The 17476-nt window shown below is 46.0% G+C and overlaps 1 protein-coding gene across 6 annotated transcripts in view; it reads right to left on the bottom strand.

Moving 5' to 3' along the window:
• Positions 1-10533: 10533 nt before the first annotated feature.
• EIF4G3 (eukaryotic translation initiation factor 4 gamma, 3) overlaps positions 10534-17476 on the bottom strand; it is a 105097-nt gene continuing 98154 nt past the window's right edge. For 5 of the 6 annotated variants that reach the window (XM_010577195.1, XM_010577196.1, XM_010577198.1 and 2 more), the window contains 5 exons: positions 16501-16599; positions 15405-15551; positions 14148-14229; positions 12523-12669; positions 10534-11548 (listed from right to left, as the gene is read on the bottom strand). In XM_010577195.1, coding sequence (XP_010575497.1) covers positions 11367-11548; positions 12523-12669; positions 14148-14229; positions 15405-15551; positions 16501-16599 — 657 coding nt within the window. In that variant the 3' untranslated portion in view covers positions 10534-11366. Of the gene's footprint in view, positions 11549-12522; positions 12670-14147; positions 14230-15404; positions 15552-16500; positions 16600-17476 lie in introns of those variants that run through there. The other variant, XR_774961.1, reaches the window with a different exon arrangement.

Below are 17476 nucleotides of genomic sequence, written 5' to 3'. Positions count from 1 at the left end.
GCCGCCGGCCAATAGGAGGCCGCGGGCATTTTTCGAACGCCGGCCCTCCTCCCTTTCCCCTCCGCCTCCACGTCGCGCGGGGGGGCGGGGGTGAGGAAGGAGCGGGCGCATGCGCGGCGCCGTCCTGTCCCGCCCCGCCCCGCCGGGCCCCTCCCGCGCCGCACACACAACGGCGGGGCGGGGCGGGGCGCGTGCGCTCTTCCTCGGCGGCCGTTAGCGCGGCTGCGGGCGCGCGCGTGCGCTCACCACCGCCTCGCTGAGGCGTTTCCCACCTCCGCCCCCTGAGGGCGCTGAGGGGGCGAGAACCGCCGCCGCCCGCTGGCCCTCACCTCAGACCCCGCCGGGCAGGGGCGGCACCGCGCCTTCCTCGTCCGTGTCAACCGTGCGTTCCAGTTGCGGAGCGTTGCAGCCCTGGCATCTTTGCTCCGGCTTCTTGCTTCGTCCTCCTCCCACCGTTTGCGATTTCTCCGGTGCCTGCCTTCGCTTTGCCTCAGCCTCTTATTCTTTACCCCCCTGCCGCTCTCATTAGCTGTGTAATTTACTGCTTGCCTCAATTACACTAGTTCCATCGCTGAGATATGGCTGCAAGCTGGAAATTTTCTGTCAGAACACGCTAACAAGTCCTCACTTGCAGGAATGATCCCTATTCTGATGTTCCTTCGGTTTGCTCCATTTCAGGCAGCTGCTTTACCTGCACCTCAGCTGCCCGAGGTGAGGATTATCATTGCAAGGCAGAGCAGAGGTGTGACCCACGCTGGTATTTTCACTATCGTGGTTATTTCAGGTCTGTGCAGAGTACACTGAGAGGTGATAAACAGAGGCTTTTTCTGTGTATCTCTTGCTATGCTCTTGCTCCAAGCCTGTTGCTTTATTTTTTTGGCTAGGCCTGTGGGTGGTTTTTTTTTTCTTCCCCCAAATCCCTCTGCTTTCCCTTCACTTGAGTCCTCAATTCCCTTCCCTACCTATTCTTATTTTCTTTTCTGCCAGAAGTATGCTTTCTACAAGCTGTGTCCAAATATGCCACACAACTTTTCATCTGTAGTCTCTTGCCCAAGCAGTCTCTCATCTTTGTTTTCTGCACATAATCCTGACTCATGTGCTGCTCAACTCTCTCTCTCCAACTGTGTTTTTATGATTTGAAGACTGTATGGGCACTAATGCATTTATTTCAGCACCATGGTACCTTTTCTTCCCTCCTGTGGATGGGAAGCCCCTCTGTGAGCACCATTCAAAGCACTGTGGAGGTGTCTTGTTTCTGCAATAGTGCCTTGACTGTTTCTTGTCTAAGCTTTTTCCAACTTTTTTTCACCCTTAGGTGGCTGCTGTAACAGTGCACTACACCCAAGAACATCCCCTTCCAAAGCCAAGCTGTTATGACCGAGGCGTGGCCTTGCTCAGTGTCTTTTTCTCCACTCCAGATTATCTCTGTGATGTTTTGCTTTCATACAGTCCTTTGTCTCCTGCGCTGAACAGGCCTGGAAGCGCCTTATCCAGATGGCTCTACTTTGCTAAACATTCCTGTTTTGCTTGTGAGTGCAAAACAACGACCATGCAGCTGCAGAAAAATGTGTTCTTTGGCCGTCCCCCCTTTGCGGTGCCTCTCTGGCAGGAGGGGAGGGACTGGGGGGGGGAATGTGCTCCTTTACTGCCAGCTTTTAAGACACCAAGAAGGAAAAGATGAAATCACCCCAGCTGCCCTCCCCTTGCTCACTGCAAGCCTTTGTGCAAAACGCCAGCACCTGCGTTGGCTGAGCCACAGAGCTACACTGAGATGCAAGCAGAGGAGGAGAAAAGCTTTTGTTGTCTCCTTCCCTGTTTTTTATCTCGAAATCCACCCCAGAGGGGAGCTGCGGGCCCTACACATTCCTTAACAGCCACATACCTGCCTGACCACGGTAGGCTCCTGTGAAAATACCACACCTGGGGAAGGTAGCTGTATCCTGCAGCAGGATCAAACCCCACTGCTCCATCTCCTCTGCCCTGTTTTTTTGGGCAGGAGTGTCCCCCTCCCTGTTCCCTCAGTGCTGCACACTGTGTGTGACAGTGACAGGAGTGAAGCTGTGGGAACCTGTGACCCTGCACAGGAGGACAGAACAGTGCAGGACAGGGAAATTCATTGCCAGGGAATCTATCTTCAGTGGGGGGATGCTGTCAGAGTCGACCTGTGATTATGTAGAGCACTATCATCATCATCAAAGACTTTTAATACGTACTAAGCACTTTTAATAAATACTAAACATTTTCAGTACCTTTCCTGCCCTCCCAGGTGCCTTGTACTAGAAGAATTCCAACTGGTTTGTGGATCCCCCCCCCCCCCCAAATAATTCAATTTGATTACAACTGTCTGCAGCCCTAGAGCTTTTACAAAATTGCCTACAGCTTTGGGTTTTAACTGCACAGTGCAGCTTGCAGTTTAAACCAGATCATGTAGACATATTGCTACTGTTTCCAAGGAATAGCTATAAAATTTGCATGTCAAGAGATTTACTGTTTCCACCCTGTATCCAGAGCAATGCCACGTGTTCTTGTTAGAAACATGAAACCTGTTGTGCTTCTGTGTTAAATACATCTGGTCACAGAAACTCCATTCCAGGGGCTACTTTTGTTAACTTTCTCACCCTACACCAACTGCTCTTTTCCCCATTTCATCACATTTTTTACTTAAAGTGAACGCTTTTTTATTTAATAAGCACTACTTCTGTGCTGCTTAACAGCTACCTGACACATATGGTACAAAACACAAGATTATTATTACCTTTTTTTATTACCTTTGTCACACTGTGCATATTATACACCGAAATCAGCTTCTGCCGGTATGTTCTTGATCCTGCTGGCTGAGCAAGCGCAGCATCTTTGTCATCAAATTCTGTTTTAATATTGGCCTGCAGCTCCAAACTTCAGCTCTGATTATATTTAGGCCTTGCCTCTGGTGTTGTCACCCCAAGTTTTTGGCAAGTTTTTTCCTTTTCCATTTTTACCTCAACTTTTGCATTTGCTTTTATAAAGACTTTTATACATTTTTGGCCCACAGTCCACCTGGCTCTGGGACAAACTGAGCCTGTTTCCATTTCGTCCCGTGTCTAATCGCCAGCAGGCTGGGGAGCTCCTTCCCCTCGCCTCGCTCTTTCCTCCCTAAATCTTTGCATTCTGCTGCTGCTTCTTCAGCTTCTTGTGCTTTGAAAAACAAATCAAGTATTCCCTGAGAAGCTTCTTACCTTTAGATCTGGTTATCCCTGAATGTGTATGTGAGGGGGGTTATTTTGGTTTGATGGGATTGCTCGAGCAGGACCCTTGCTCTTCTGCCTTGAAGTTTCCATTCAGCCGGTGGCGTGCCCGCTGTGAGGGGACAGTCACTGCCATTTTCAGCTTGACCTGGTGGATTTGCACGGGCAGCGGTACCAAGTAGAACTATCCCGTCACCATCGCAGAATCAAAACATCTAATTAACATGGGTCTCTCACTTGCGACTTCTAGAGCCACACACAAACCTTTCACCTGCAGTACACAGAAGTATTGTGCGATGAAGCACTCATCTGTTAGGCAGCGGTGTCACACTTCCCGCAGTCCCACACACAATCCTTGTCTTTACGCTTGAGCTGCTTTTTACTTCTGGATTTTTTTCCCTTTTACATCTCCAGTAGAAATGTGGACTTTTAGAAGCGATGAGGTGATGTCCTTTAACCACAATTTTCTGCTTTGTTGCTGGTTCACTTTACCAAAGGTACATGTCTAAAGATCACCAGAAAAACTTACAATTCTCTTCCAATTCATACTTACCTTTTTTTCAGCAGCACAGTCTTGCTGTCAGCCCTGTAGTTCCCGTAATTCTGTGCAAAAATCACCTTTCTGCTTTCAACACAAAAAATGCATATTCCCTGCTACTTTGTGGCCTTCCACATATCACCTTTGATCTCTTTATTCTCTATCAGCTTCCTAATAATTTGTTCTCCGTACTTTTCCCAAGTGTCAGCCTACACCAACCTTCCAGCTGATCTCTGTTGCTGTCCCTCTAACACCTACCCTTAAGGCTAACCCAGTTAGGTTTATCTTTTCGAACCATTTACCCTTTTCCAAGGGGTATTCTGGTCATCTGTGCACTATAAAACCCATTTTTATATCAGTTCCTAGCAAGTGAATAAAAATACACTTAAATACACCAAAATTTGCCCTGTTCTGGAGCAAACATATGACAGAGATGCCACTGGAGATGACAGAAATTTGGAGCAGGGCAATGTGGACTAAGCAGTCTCTACAGGCTGCTGCTTTTCTAGAGACACTCTAATTTGAAATAGATCTTTATTGCTAACGAGGAAGATGCTATTGTCACTGGGAGACCAGTGGCTGGAAGTTGTGATTTTTTTTCCATAGCACTTTCAGCATTACAGTAGTGATTTATTTTACCCAAAGCAGGTGAGTGGAAATGAAGGCTGCCCTAAGCAAGGAGAAGCTGAAGTCCACCAGCTCAGTGTTTCACACTGGGACAACACACCTCTCCCAAAGCCGCGCGTCCCCACAATTGGCAGCCAGAATTTGCTAAATTCCTTCGCCCTCTGAGCCAAACACCGTTTCAGATTAAAAGTGGTAAGCAGCAGGCTGCAGCACAGAGCATGCAGCGGCCACTCCCCTTGCCCGGGCAGGTAATAACTTATTGTCAATAACACCTCCCAGCTGGGATGCTTTTGCAGCCGCAAAAGCTCATTTTTGGCTGCCACGCGTGCACCATACGCCCCTGCGATCAGCAGCATGCCTGCACATTCAGCAGCCTGACGAGTCTGGCCTCCGTGCTGGTCCTGCAGCTGCAGGAGAACAGCGCCATGCCAGTGAGCCTTGCTGGGAAGACAGAAAACCTTTGGGTTGAGCAGGAATTTAAAGCATTTTTGGTGATAGGTCTTGCTTGAAGTGTACAGTCAGCTCTACTGCTGGCTTGCTTGTCTCTCCATGGGAAATCTTGTCGACTGGCTTTGCTTCGAGATGTGTCAGCCACAGCTCAGGCTCCTGCTCAAAATATCCACCTTGTGATGTTGGAGGAGGCCTGAAGTCTGATGCGTTTCCTTGGAGGATGGGTAAAACACTCGACTCCCGTTTTGCAGAGAAGGTGTGTGAAATTCCTTGCGTTTAATCATCACGGTGTATGAAAACACCCAAAGCAGGGCTGTGTAGCAGAACAGAGCTGCGTGCTGTGCCCATCACCGTAAACTCATGCAGTGGTGGTGCTGCAACCCTGCAGAGGGCTGAAAAGGCTGAGTGCCCGCTCCCTTCTCAGGCCAGCTGCTTTTGGTGAAGTACGCTGCTCCCCAGCACACTCACAGATGAAGGGGAGGTGGTTGATTATTCACTTTAGGCTGTCTTGAATGGCACAGAGCATTTACAGCAGGCCTTATTTCAGAACAGCTTATTCCGCAACACTGAGATGACCAATTTTCCTTCATGGGTGAGACCTGAACGTACAACCTGCATCTGCCGAGAAGATCTTTTCAGCTCCCTTCCAGCTGTTCTTTGCAACGCTGTGATACAACACTTCTAACAGTGCTCCGCTCCACGTTCACTAATGCTCTGTACCCCATGAGCTTAGTAAAACTCTGCTTCGTAACATCTGCTATTAACCCTTGCAGGGGGCTGCAACAGGACAACCAAGCATGCCAGAGAGCATGGACAACCAAAGAGCCAGGCTTTACTGTTCTCTCTGCTTGCTCAGTAATACAAAGATTTCCTAACCGAAAGCATCGATTGCCTTCCCCAAGCCTCCTCTCCCCTTTCCAATTTGCAACCATAGCACAACCATCCCTGCAGCTTGGACAGCAACTGCACACTTGGGACAAATTCCCCTTTGCAAAGTACTGAATGGAGCAGGAGCTGGTTTTATTTCTGTTGCTGTTTCAGTGCAATTTAGCAGCTGGAAACAAGGAAGAGAAACAGGTGCCATGTGACCAAAGCTTTCCGCAGATGACCGTTGGGCATCCCTACAGCAGCATTTAAATAAGCAGGAGTTATTTCAGCAAACCACAGTTCCATGATGGTTACCAAAGGTAACAGAGCCCCTTGGAAAATACAAGGGTAGACAACTTTTAAGTTTCCTCGGGTATCGCCACAGATTTAGTCACGCTGCTGGAAGCCAAGTGGGTTAATCAATCCCTTGTTGCAGTTGCTTGCCCATCACTGTGATTTTCCTGCAACAGCTCCTTGCGGGTTATCTGTCCACAGAGCTGGGCTAGGAGATAGGCAGCCAAGCAGGACCCTCTGGGCTGACGCATCCTCACCCCCAGGCTCCATCCTATGGTTGCTGCAGCTTGCACGTGGTCCCCAGGCCACATCAAACCCTTGCTTGGGAGTTTCTATCAAAACTTGTAGAGTCTCGTGCAAGCCTCCGGGTTGGTGCTTTAGTAAAAGAAATTGGCATGTGAAGAGCTCATGCTAATGCTGCTTGGCTGGAACTGCCGCTCAGCTGGCCTAGGATCAGGTAGGAGCAAAGGGCCAACATCTTCCTAAAAGCAGAAAGGCCAAGCTCTCCCTGCCAGACTGACTGCATGAAGCGGGAGCTCAGAGCACTTGCTAGCCCGAATATCTCCCGATGGCTTCATCCCCACATGGTGCACAGCAGTCCTGACCCAACTCCTACCACGCAGCATCTTGCCACCATCACATACCGACCTGCAGTCAACTCGCCTAAAGGCAGTTTGGTGCCTCAAGGCCAGAGGTCTTGGATCAAAGGGCATAAAAGGATTCGGGGTGCGTGTGTGTGTGTGTCTCATTTTGAGCTTACTGCCCCCAAAACTAAACCCTCTTACATCTGTGAAACAGATCAAGGGAGCAGTGCCAGGGGCATGGCTGTAACAGCTTCTCTGCTCTGCAGTGAACACTTCTGACAAGGCAACCAGCTCCAGGTCCCTTCATCTGTAAAAACGACTCATGCCGGAAGGAAACGCAGCAGGAACAATCACAGCCACCTTTTTGGCAACGAGACGCCGACATCTGCAATTGGTTTTAAACGTTTTCAGGATGCTCAGTGAGTTAATGGGACTTTTTAGAGGTCCTATTTTTCCTTTATCAGAAAAAATGGTCTATCTGGTTGGACCCAAAAGCTCTGTGGCTTGCAGGAATGCAGCAATAGCCAGTGTAAGTTACTACTGGCTTAAACCTGCCTTGGGCATCCTAAAAACCATCTCTGCAGAGGAATCCCTTCTCCTAAGCCTCTTCTGCTGCATGGCCTCTTTGGCTACCAGCTCCCGTACCAGGGAGGGTTGATCCTGGGCAAAAGATTTTTCCACACACCAAGGTCTGCTGTGGACCCGAGACTTCTTGAGAAAATGTTAAAATCTGAACGTGTTAAACACAAGCAGACAGAGTGCAACATCTGGTATCGGTGTATTCCCTGACCTTGTTCACAGAAATTGCTGATCCATTTCTGAAAACACTTTCCTAGAAAGAAACCAGCCTTAGGCAGACACCTGGCCTGGAAATTTTCTGTTTGACTGCTTCAGGTTTGGGGACATTTTCAGCAATAAAGAGAAACAGGGACGTAAGTGATGCATCTGCTCCTCCTTGCCCATGCCTTTGATAGTGCGCACAGCCTCAGCACAAGAAGGGCTCCCAGCAGTGGAAATGGCTTCTAATGCGCTCTTTCCTGCCGAGCTACATTAACTCCCTGCCATGTTCGCAAGCCTGCCCAGAAGATGTATTTAAACGCCTTACAGGACCAAGACTGGGAGAAAAAACCCCCAACATACTCAAAACCTTTAGTATTCTTGGTGGAAATCTGCTGTCCTCCCTGCTTAAGCTTTGCTGTAATGTTAGGTAGGAGTGACCACAGCTCACCTCTCCTCACTTACATAAAAAGGCTCCCACAAACCACCTTCTCACAGGAACCTCTGTTAATTATTGCTTTTTTGTTTCATGTTTACAGTTTTTTATATTTTAACACCCTTCAGGAGATGTGTTGCAAAGATCTTCCAGGAACACTGGCCACATCCTGAGGAGCCACAACTGCCTGCAGACCTGTGCTGATCTAGAAGGTGACTGAAAAGCAACCACATCTTGGTACAGATGCAGGTAAGCAAGTAGCACGTGGCAAACAGCACAGGGGGAGCAGAGGAAGCAGATTTGGTCCAAGACTGGTGTCAGATATGCTCCTTGCGGTGACATTTGTGGGAAGCTGAACCTCAAGGTGACACACTCACAGCGGGAGACCTCAAGGTCTTGCGCATAAACTGCTCACAGCTCTCCACACACAGTTTAACTGATCTAGCTTCAGAAAATGCAAAGGTAGCCATGCTGCAAACCCACCTTTTCAGAGCTTTTGGGCAATTCTGAAAACATGCCTAAAACCTCTGAATACTCCCTTCCTGACATTTGTAGGACACTAACAGGGCAAGTTCTCACCCCCCTAGAACATTTAACACAAAAGGCTCAAATAAGGAGGGGAGAGACTTTCTCATCTCTCCTCTACCCACATGTTCACCGTTCCCATTCCCTCCAGCCAGTTTTCCAACTTTTAGCCAAAAGATTCAAGCTCCCCAAACAGATTTCCCTGCCCTGACACGCTTTGATTCATGTGGCTATTCAAAGGCTCCACCAATTTCTTCCTTTCTGATTCAAGGTGATCGATAAATAAATCATGGTCCCTGCACGGCACAGCCCCGGTGTCGCACACTCAGGTTCCCAGCAGGGTCCGACACTGCCCATCCTCAGAGGGGAAATGCATCAGGTTCACGCACCAACTTGGCAAATATTTGGCCTCATTTACATACAAACTCGCATCCATTTAATTAAACTATTTAACTGCTACAAACCATCACGAACCCGCTCAATATTCTGGCTCAAAAATGACTTGTGCAAGAAGAGCACCCACATGACCTTCTGCAGAGGTTTAACAAACACACCTTGAGACCCGCTGGGTGGGTGTTTCCGTGCAGATGAGCCTTTCGGAGATCTCGAGAGTGCCCATCGCCAAACCACTGGGCCCAAGTGTGAGGCCGGGAAGGGAAGCGGCTGAGGGCGAGGAGCTGCTGGATGTCGTACAAGCAGATACATACATATGCATATATTAAGGGTGAGAATATTTTTCTTTTTTTTTTTTTTTAACAAAACATCAGAGAAAAGTGTTTTATTGTTACTAAAAAAACCCCAAACAAACAATGCTCTAGTGTTTTAGGCCATGGATTCTCTAGCTCAGATTCATGGCGTGGAACACATGTTAACAGGGAAAGTGTCTTGTGGACATCTCCCCTCCAGCCACAACCAGGCACCCTCCTCCCTTCCCCTTGGTGATCAAGTAACATCCTTATGCGAGTACAGCAATTGTTTACATGTAAAAGTAAGATTAGGAAAGTATTTAATGTATTCGTAGCCTTTTTTTTTTCTTGTTTTTCCTGTTTTTTTTTTTTCTTGTTTTGTTTTTTTAAAAAAGAAGTGATTTAGCAGCTGGGAAGTAAAAGACAGCATCATGTGAGCAGCTAGTGCTGCACAGACCACCAGCAAATGCTCCACAGGTTACTCGTGGTCCATGGACCACAGTTCACAAACTACATTTTAGGGCTTCACAAACTTTGCAGACTGTATCATGGTAGATGCTTCTTCACAGTGAGAGCCAGCAGGTCATCTTTGGTTGTTGAAGAGAGACACACAAGAGACTTAACGCACTCAGCAGCAGCTCAGTTTGGAGGACTGCATGGCATCAGGGCACGGTTGAGGTCCCTTTGGGCACACAGAAAACACTTGCTCTGACAGCACTGCAAAGCGACCACTGTTACTCTGTACCCGGGCTGCACTCCGACTTCAGACACCGTCATGGGGTGAGCACAGCTGGGAAGAGCACCACAGTGCTTGTTCCACCTCTTGACTCGCGTAGGGCGTTTTTGTTTTCACCCGTATGGGTCTTTTGGGTTCCACAGCAAAGGCAAGGCAACAAGCAGATGTGAAGGGCAGCAGTGGCGGAAGCCGGCTGGCAATGGGTGCACAAGCCACGGTGAAGGGCTGTCGGTTCTCTGCTTGAGCGCCTGCGACCTCTGCAGCTACCAGGGTCCCAAGTCCCCAGGACGACACCACTGATCGAAGTCACGTGAGATACACCGCGGCTGCATGGCTGGAAAAACCGAGCTGGGATCAGACACCGACCAGCCCCCGAGGTCGTCTCCCAGCCTTGCGGCAACATGCTGGGAACCAAACGCACCTACATGGTACAGCAGCCCAGCCAGCTGCTCATCAGCCATTAAGTTCTCTCTGCAGAAAAGGTCTCCCAAGCAGCAACCCCCTTTTTTTTTTTTTCCTTTTTTCTTTTTTTTTTTAAAACAACAATTGCTCTCACCCCTCTTTTTTTGGTAGACACACATACATACACACACTATATGTACACAATTTGGAACCGAGGATCTACACAATGAAAATGAAGCCAGCACCGCTCAGAAATGGTGCACACATTCAGCAGCTGTCAAAGGAGAAGTCGTTTTACTTTCTTTTAAACTTGCAATGTTTGTCTTTATTTTGTTCTTTATATTTTGAAAGTGAAAAGAAATAGTATTGAGTCAATTTCTTTTTTTCTTTTTTTAAATATTTGTTCTATGTATTTACAAGCCTTAAAGTTGCTCTAAAGGTTCTGAAAGTATCACTAGTACTTTTTCCCCAGGGTAGCACTGTTTTGAATGAGTTATTTTCGGAGCACTCTGGTCCGCAGCGGTTTTCTGAAATGCATTTCCTTCCGTTCCAAGGTTATGTACGTTTTGATTACTATTTTCTTTTTAAATTTCTGAAGCAAGCTGAGAGGCAGGCAGAAAAATCTGATGACAATTTACAAAAAAAATTGATCTCTTCCTCATCTAGCTTACCCCAACCCCCTTGAAAGTTTTGTCTATTTATCATGCTTTGAAACAAAACTGAGGTGCATATGAAGGGGAGGGAAATTTATTTCTCTGCTTTTGTTCTATTATACAATTTGTTTACAGAAACTGCAAATTTAAAAATTACACTGGCATTTGCAGTCCTTAAAATAATAAATTAAAAGTTTTCAACTTTTTTTTTTTTGCTAAACAGATTTGTTTCGCTTTGTGTTTTTGTAAGTATGAGTCCTTGTTTAAAAAGAAAAGAAAAAAAAAGATTAAAACAGAAAATATTTTCTATAAATAATACATGTATTTTGGTTTAGTGCTCCCGCCCTCAGGTTTGAAGTTTACTTTTTTTTTTCAAGTACCTTTTTTCCTCCATGATCAACCTTTGTGTTTATCTATTTTTACCTCTCCCACTCGTGCATGTGTGGGGGAAGGGGGGGGTCTGCGCGAGAATTGGCCTTGCTGCACTGTGATTGGCGAAGACGTGAAACTTTTTAAAAAAATACTTAAATTGTTTCTTTTTTTTTTTTTTCCTCTGTATTTTAAGTTTTAATTATCCTCCGACTCCTCTTCGGCTTCCCGTAGCCATGTGAAGAATGCCGTGACAGATTTTAGCGCTACTCCTTTCCCGTTCTGCTCTGCTGGGTCCTTGCTGCTTTCCCACTTGTAGAAGGCATCCTCCGATATTACCTCCTCATCATACAGGCAATCAAAAAACATCCGCAACAAATCTGCAATAATGGAATAACGGGAGAGAACAGCTGTTAGTACTGTGCAGTTTAAGTCAGCGGACAAAGACACGGTTACGGATAAAGGGATTAACGTGACCTTTAATGCAAGAGATGCAGATACAAGTAAAAGGAAGGTCTGTTACTGAGTTATTGCTTCCTGGCTGGTTACACACAGCTGAGAGGGAAAGCAGATCCCTCTGATGCTGTCAGATAACACATGCTCCACAGAAAAGGGAAAGCTGGGAAAGCAGCCGTGGGAATGTATTATCTAGGGATTGGCTGGCAAGCAGAATCCACAGCAGCCCATCCTCCTTTCACTGGACTGCACAACCTGGCAGCCTGGCTCCTCTCCAACACCCGATTTTTCGTGGGTCAGCAGGAGGGATAATGAACAACTGGTGCCTTAAAGCTAAGGACAACCAAGTTGGGTGTTTTGGGGCACTCTCTGATTCTGTGCTGCACACTCCCTGAGAATCCCTGTTTCTTCGGCAACTCCCTCACCTCTTTTCCAACAACAGTGTTCTGCAGTGTCTCTGGGACAAGACTTGTTGGCTGTCCAACTCATTTTATTCCCTCCAAGTACACAGACATCTGTGGTGCAGCAATGCAATTACAACGCCCAGTGCTCTCACATGTCCAGGTATTGTAAACTCAACAGATTATTTTTTACTGCTCTTTTTCCCCCCGTCTCTTTTTATCAGCAGAGTTTTGTCCTTCCTTCTGCATGGCTGCTTACAGGAGTAACCAAGAGAAAAAGCTGGCCTCTGGCCAAGTATTTGAAGACCTCCACTGCTCTAAAAGTTGGAATCTGGCTGAGCAGACACCCCTGTATGCTGTTTTCTCTCATCTGCTACGCACAAAGGTAAGGAAAAGCACATCCTCTTCCAGTTTCTACCACTAGACTTTACTCTCACAGAAACAACCTTTCCTTATGCTGTCAGGGTTCAAATTCCCAGCACAGAGGCAACACTTACTAGGAGGCTGATCAAGTTTTACTATAGATGCTTGTAGTGCATAAAGTGCTTGTAGTTCCTTCTCTGTGTCTGAGTCTAGGTACTTGAGTAAGATCGGCACTCTCTGTTTGATAACAGCAGTGTCCACGCAGAAGCTAGAAGAGTCCGCTGAGGGGAAGAGAAGAAAACAGGGTCAGCTTTGGTACACGGCAGCAGGGGCAGATCTTTTATCGCCTTTATTTATTCAAATAGAAATCACAGATACAGGTTAGCCTGGAGAGAAAAGAGGACGCGAAACAACAGGAAGTATTTCTGATCAACAGCTTTTTCTGGAAGTCTTGGTTCTTCCAGTTCCCCAAATTCAACCAGTGTCTGCAGCGACCCTGGCCCTAACCAGCCTGCTGACACATGCAGAAGAATTATAACCTTACTTTGCAGTCCAAACCGTTGCATTTTCACAGACAACTGGATGTCCAAAGTGCGTACAATGACTAGGGCTAAAATTTCAGTTATATAGAAGGTTTTCAGAAAATTGTATCTTTTTTTTTTTTTCCCTAAAAATACTAAGGCAGAAACAGAATCAGAAGCTGTATATGACACAGGAAATCAGGAATATATAAAAAATACACATTAGAAGTCCATAAGCAACATGGATAAATTATTCAGTGGCTCTTAAGTAGATCATACAACACAATTAAGTGATATTTTGAAAACAAAAGGAAAAAAACCCCTCAGTTAGAGGCAAGGTCAAAACGTAAACCAGAAGATGTTCCTGATACACATCGGGGAACCCTTAAACATTTGTAATCAAATCCTGTGTCGTTTAGCTATTAACACTAGGTGGCATCAGAAAGGTTCTGTTCTCAGGGAGAAGAAAGGAGCTGGGCTGTCTTTCCCCCTCAAACAAGATGAAGTTCAGACCATTCTCTCCACCAACCAAGACTTGTACAGCTAGAGCAGAACCGGGTGCTTTATGAGTACAATTTTTTGCCTTGCCAGATGCCAACAGTAAAGTTAAAGAAAACAAAGTGGACTGACCAGATGTTTCTGGCTGCAGCACTTTATTCAAGTCCCCCTGAGGGTCTGAGGCTCACACATCTGACTTGGGAACCCACCCTTTCCTCCATTTCCGGCCGACTGCCATGCTATTCAAGTAATCCACATAAACCGTCCTTCCAAAATTGCAACTTTGGACATAAAACTATTAACAAGACAGAGATGCAGGCTGGCTTCTCTTCTGCAACCCACGCTTCCAACTTGCACGTGCCAATCTGCAATGGTAAAGCACCCACGCGTACTTGCTGACACAGGAGCGGAAATGCTAATTATCTTAATAACGTCTAGTGTATTTCCACCTTCACTAGAAAAATCAATGAACAATCTGGCATTACTCAAAGTCGTCTGAAACGTCTGCTCACACAAGGTCACGGGGACACGCCAGGGCCTTGAGAACACCATAACCTGCAAAGTGGCTGGCTGTCACAGGGATATCCCGCTCTCGAGCACTAGAATTTAGTATGGTACAAAAGTCTTAGTGTGTGATAAAAAACAGCCTCAGGGGAGGGAAAAGTGATATAAACCTGAAAAATATAAAATAATTCTTTGCACGTTTGGTTTGTATGGTGTTTACATTGCAAGTTACTCACCTATAATAGCTGCTTTACAAACTGCTGTCATTAAAGCTCTAAGGAATGTAGGTGAACTCATCTGGCTTTCATCTAGATTAGCCTGAAATCAAGAGTAAACGGACCAGTTAAAAACACGCTGCTGTGTGAGAGCAACTGCTTCCAAATTCCACCGCTGAATTTGGCAGCAAGATCAAGTTCAGCAAAAGCTGCTGCAGTGGAAATCCAGTTCACCCCTCTGCAAAAACTCAGCTTTCCCATTCACTTCTTGAAACCAGCTCAGGTATGTCAACATGCAACAACAGTTCTCTACTCCCACAACTAGTCATTTGTCTTGAGAAACAAACCAAGCCAACAACGCAATGCCCTTATACGTTTTTTAAGAGTTTTAGGCTTTTTCAACAAATTCTACAGCATGCTCCTTGGGTGGAGATTTGTTTGCTTTGTTGAAGAAATTCAGAGAATGGGTATGTAACTTGTCCAAGACTACAAAGAGCCTGTGGGAGTACGCAGATTTTCAGTGCTGCTTTCATTCCACTCTCGACTTCTCTAATGGCAGTAGAAAAATGACATTTCTAACACATTGCTCCAGCAATAGAAATAACTAAAATGAAGCTGACCAAGATTTAGCTGTAAGCACAAATCTAAATGAATCAGGCTGGGTATAATTTCAGACACTACATTAAATATCTTACTTAAAGGATGCAGGCAGAGATAGCGGGCAAAAGATCAGCAGGTTGACAGGGCTTTTTTTTTTTAATTCCCTCTTTTTTCTTTTTCTGTATTTTCTCTTACAGTGCCTGGTCCGATGCACTGGGAAAGGTACATGTGCCCTCAGTGACTGCCCAGGATGTTTCTGCAGCATGGCGGGGCATGCAATTGGGCAGGGGGGAATTTGCATAGGTCGTGTTGCAAAAGAAGTGAGAAGCTTTTATCCCATATTTTGGGAAGAAAGAATGTAGCACTGTACCCTGTCTAAAATGTAGTAAGTAGCCAGAAGCAGTGCATTCAGTGTCAAAAAGTCTACAGTATTTAAAAGGCAGTTACACAGTTGTACCTTAATATGGCTAAAATTCTTTCTTCCTAAAGCTTACTATGAAATAACCAACTGATTATATTTTCGATTTTAATTCTTTGGAAGTGTTGATTGCACAGACCTAATCATCTTAGTGTCCTACGCCTAGGGAGGAGCCTGCAGAGATGCTCCTTTAGATGAGAAAATATTTACAAAAGCAGTTAACGAACTGTGTGCAGGGAGGGTGAAAATAGTCTTTGTACCTCTACCCAGTCAAAGATTTGTTCATCATTTGCCTTGTCCTCAACAATGAGTTTTTCTAGCTGCTTGTTCAGCTCTTCTGCAGAGAGTTCTTTCTCTGAAAGTGCTTCTGAGGAACCGGAACAGTCAGACTCTGTGAAGTCCAACTTCTGCAACATCAGAAACGATGATGAGAATTAGTTAAATATATTTTCCTATGCTGAATTACACTAAATTGAGGCAGTGAGCTACAGTTCATTCTGCTTACTGGCATCTTTCAACTGCTAAGTTATCATTACAACGATTTATATACTTTTTCTGTTCCAAAGATTATAAAGCATTTTACAAACATGTGGGAACTACATTATCCACCAAAGACAACCAGGCACCTCAGAGCAACTCCAGCCCCGCACAATATCAGCGTGCACAAAATAAAGTGCATGTTGCTCAACTAAAACGACGGGGAGCTGTAATGCAATTACCAGAGCTGGCATTCACTCAAAGGAATTGCAGCTAACGCCCCAATTCATTGTAAAATGCGACAGAGGATCTACAGTCCCCTCACCAAGCCCCAGGCCTTGGTAATCCATTTCATTTCCTGTGGCGCAGCACTTCCCAAGTGCTAAAACTGGGCAGCGGATCACTTGGAGCACCAAAGGGAGACCTCCAGCTTCTTCCTTAGAAGCACCGCCAGCAAGAGCTGCAAGGTGCCCTCCATCAGGCCTGGCTCCTCTTGGGTGTGAAACCCTCTGGGATCATAATGCAAGGTGGGATGAGTGAATAATTGCTACCATTTATTCTGGCCCTTCTGCAGATGATCTGTCCTTGCTGCAAAACTCATTCTTGAGTTCATTCCTCCCAGATGGACAAAGAGATCTCCTGGAGGAAGCCAGCTGATAGGAGATGTGTGGTGGGATGGGAGGGGACAAGCCTGTCCTCCCGGCGTTTCAGAAAGGCAGTGCTGCAATAATCTAACCCGAGCTTGCTGAGGGAGACACTTCACCCCACATCCCATACCAACTATACATAAGAATGGGATGGAAGAGGATGAACAAATGGGACGTAGGGCCAAAAATCAGTGTGCCAAAATCATTAAGCAGATGCTTGCTCTGAACTCACTTGTTCCATGAGAAAGGTATGTACATCCTCCCCTTCAGGTAAGTAGTCCTTCCAGCTGAGGCCAGACTCCCTCCATAAGGCTCCCACTTTCTTATGGCTCTAAAACACAAACAGTTTGCTCATTTTCAAGACCTGAGACACAACCAGGGAAGCTTACACAAGCCGGAGTGGTGCAGCTGTGTCAGGAGAAATAAAGAACCGTTCAGCCACCAAACAAAACGCCTAGCAATGAAATGAAAACTTCTGGAAATCCCGTGCAAGAGAAATCATATATGCAATCCTGCCACAGGTATACACATCTTGTCAAGTGGTCAAACGCCACGGTGATGGGTAATAAACAAGGCATAACGTGACACATGGGGTTTGCAACAACTTCAGCCAGAGATTACCTACAAAAAGTGGCACATCTGAACAAGGCACAGTTTCCCACGGCCGTGACACAGAGCTGGCAGTCAGATGACTTAGATTCTTCTCCTGACTCTGTCATTAACTTACTCCGTGACTCATTCTCCCCCTGCTTTGACATTGAGGCACCAGCAAATCAGCTGCTTTTAGAAAATAATTATTTACATGGCTGTTTTCTGTGCAGAGGTCAAGCCTCAAATTCAGGTACGTAATACCAAGTTCACTCTTCAATTCCTAGAATTTACTGCAAACCTTGAGAAAAACACCTTTGCGGCACATACAGTTCATCTTTCCACATCCTCTAATGTCACACTGACCTTTCGGTATCCGGCCTAAGTTGGCACATACACAATTCTCACAAGAATAAAAATACTAGCAACAACCAGCTCTTTTCACCCAAATGCTTTGCCAAAAGTTTTACCTTGTAGCACCCACATAAGGGAGATCACTGCGTAGCCTAAGTTAAGCGCTGATAAAAGCAGCCTGATTTTCAGTTTACAAAGCAGATTACAATTTTAAGTTTACAATGCAGATCATTAAGAGCTAATTGTGCATGGTTCCTGCTGTGATT

This window comes from Haliaeetus leucocephalus, unplaced genomic scaffold (assembly GCF_000737465.1).
Source record: "Haliaeetus leucocephalus isolate CR32 unplaced genomic scaffold, Haliaeetus_leucocephalus-4.0 Scaffold556, whole genome shotgun sequence".
Classification (NCBI taxonomy): Eukaryota; Metazoa; Chordata; class Aves; order Accipitriformes; family Accipitridae; genus Haliaeetus; species Haliaeetus leucocephalus.
Note: the sequence above shows the minus strand (reverse complement) of the source record. Positions and strands in the feature narration are given on the sequence as shown.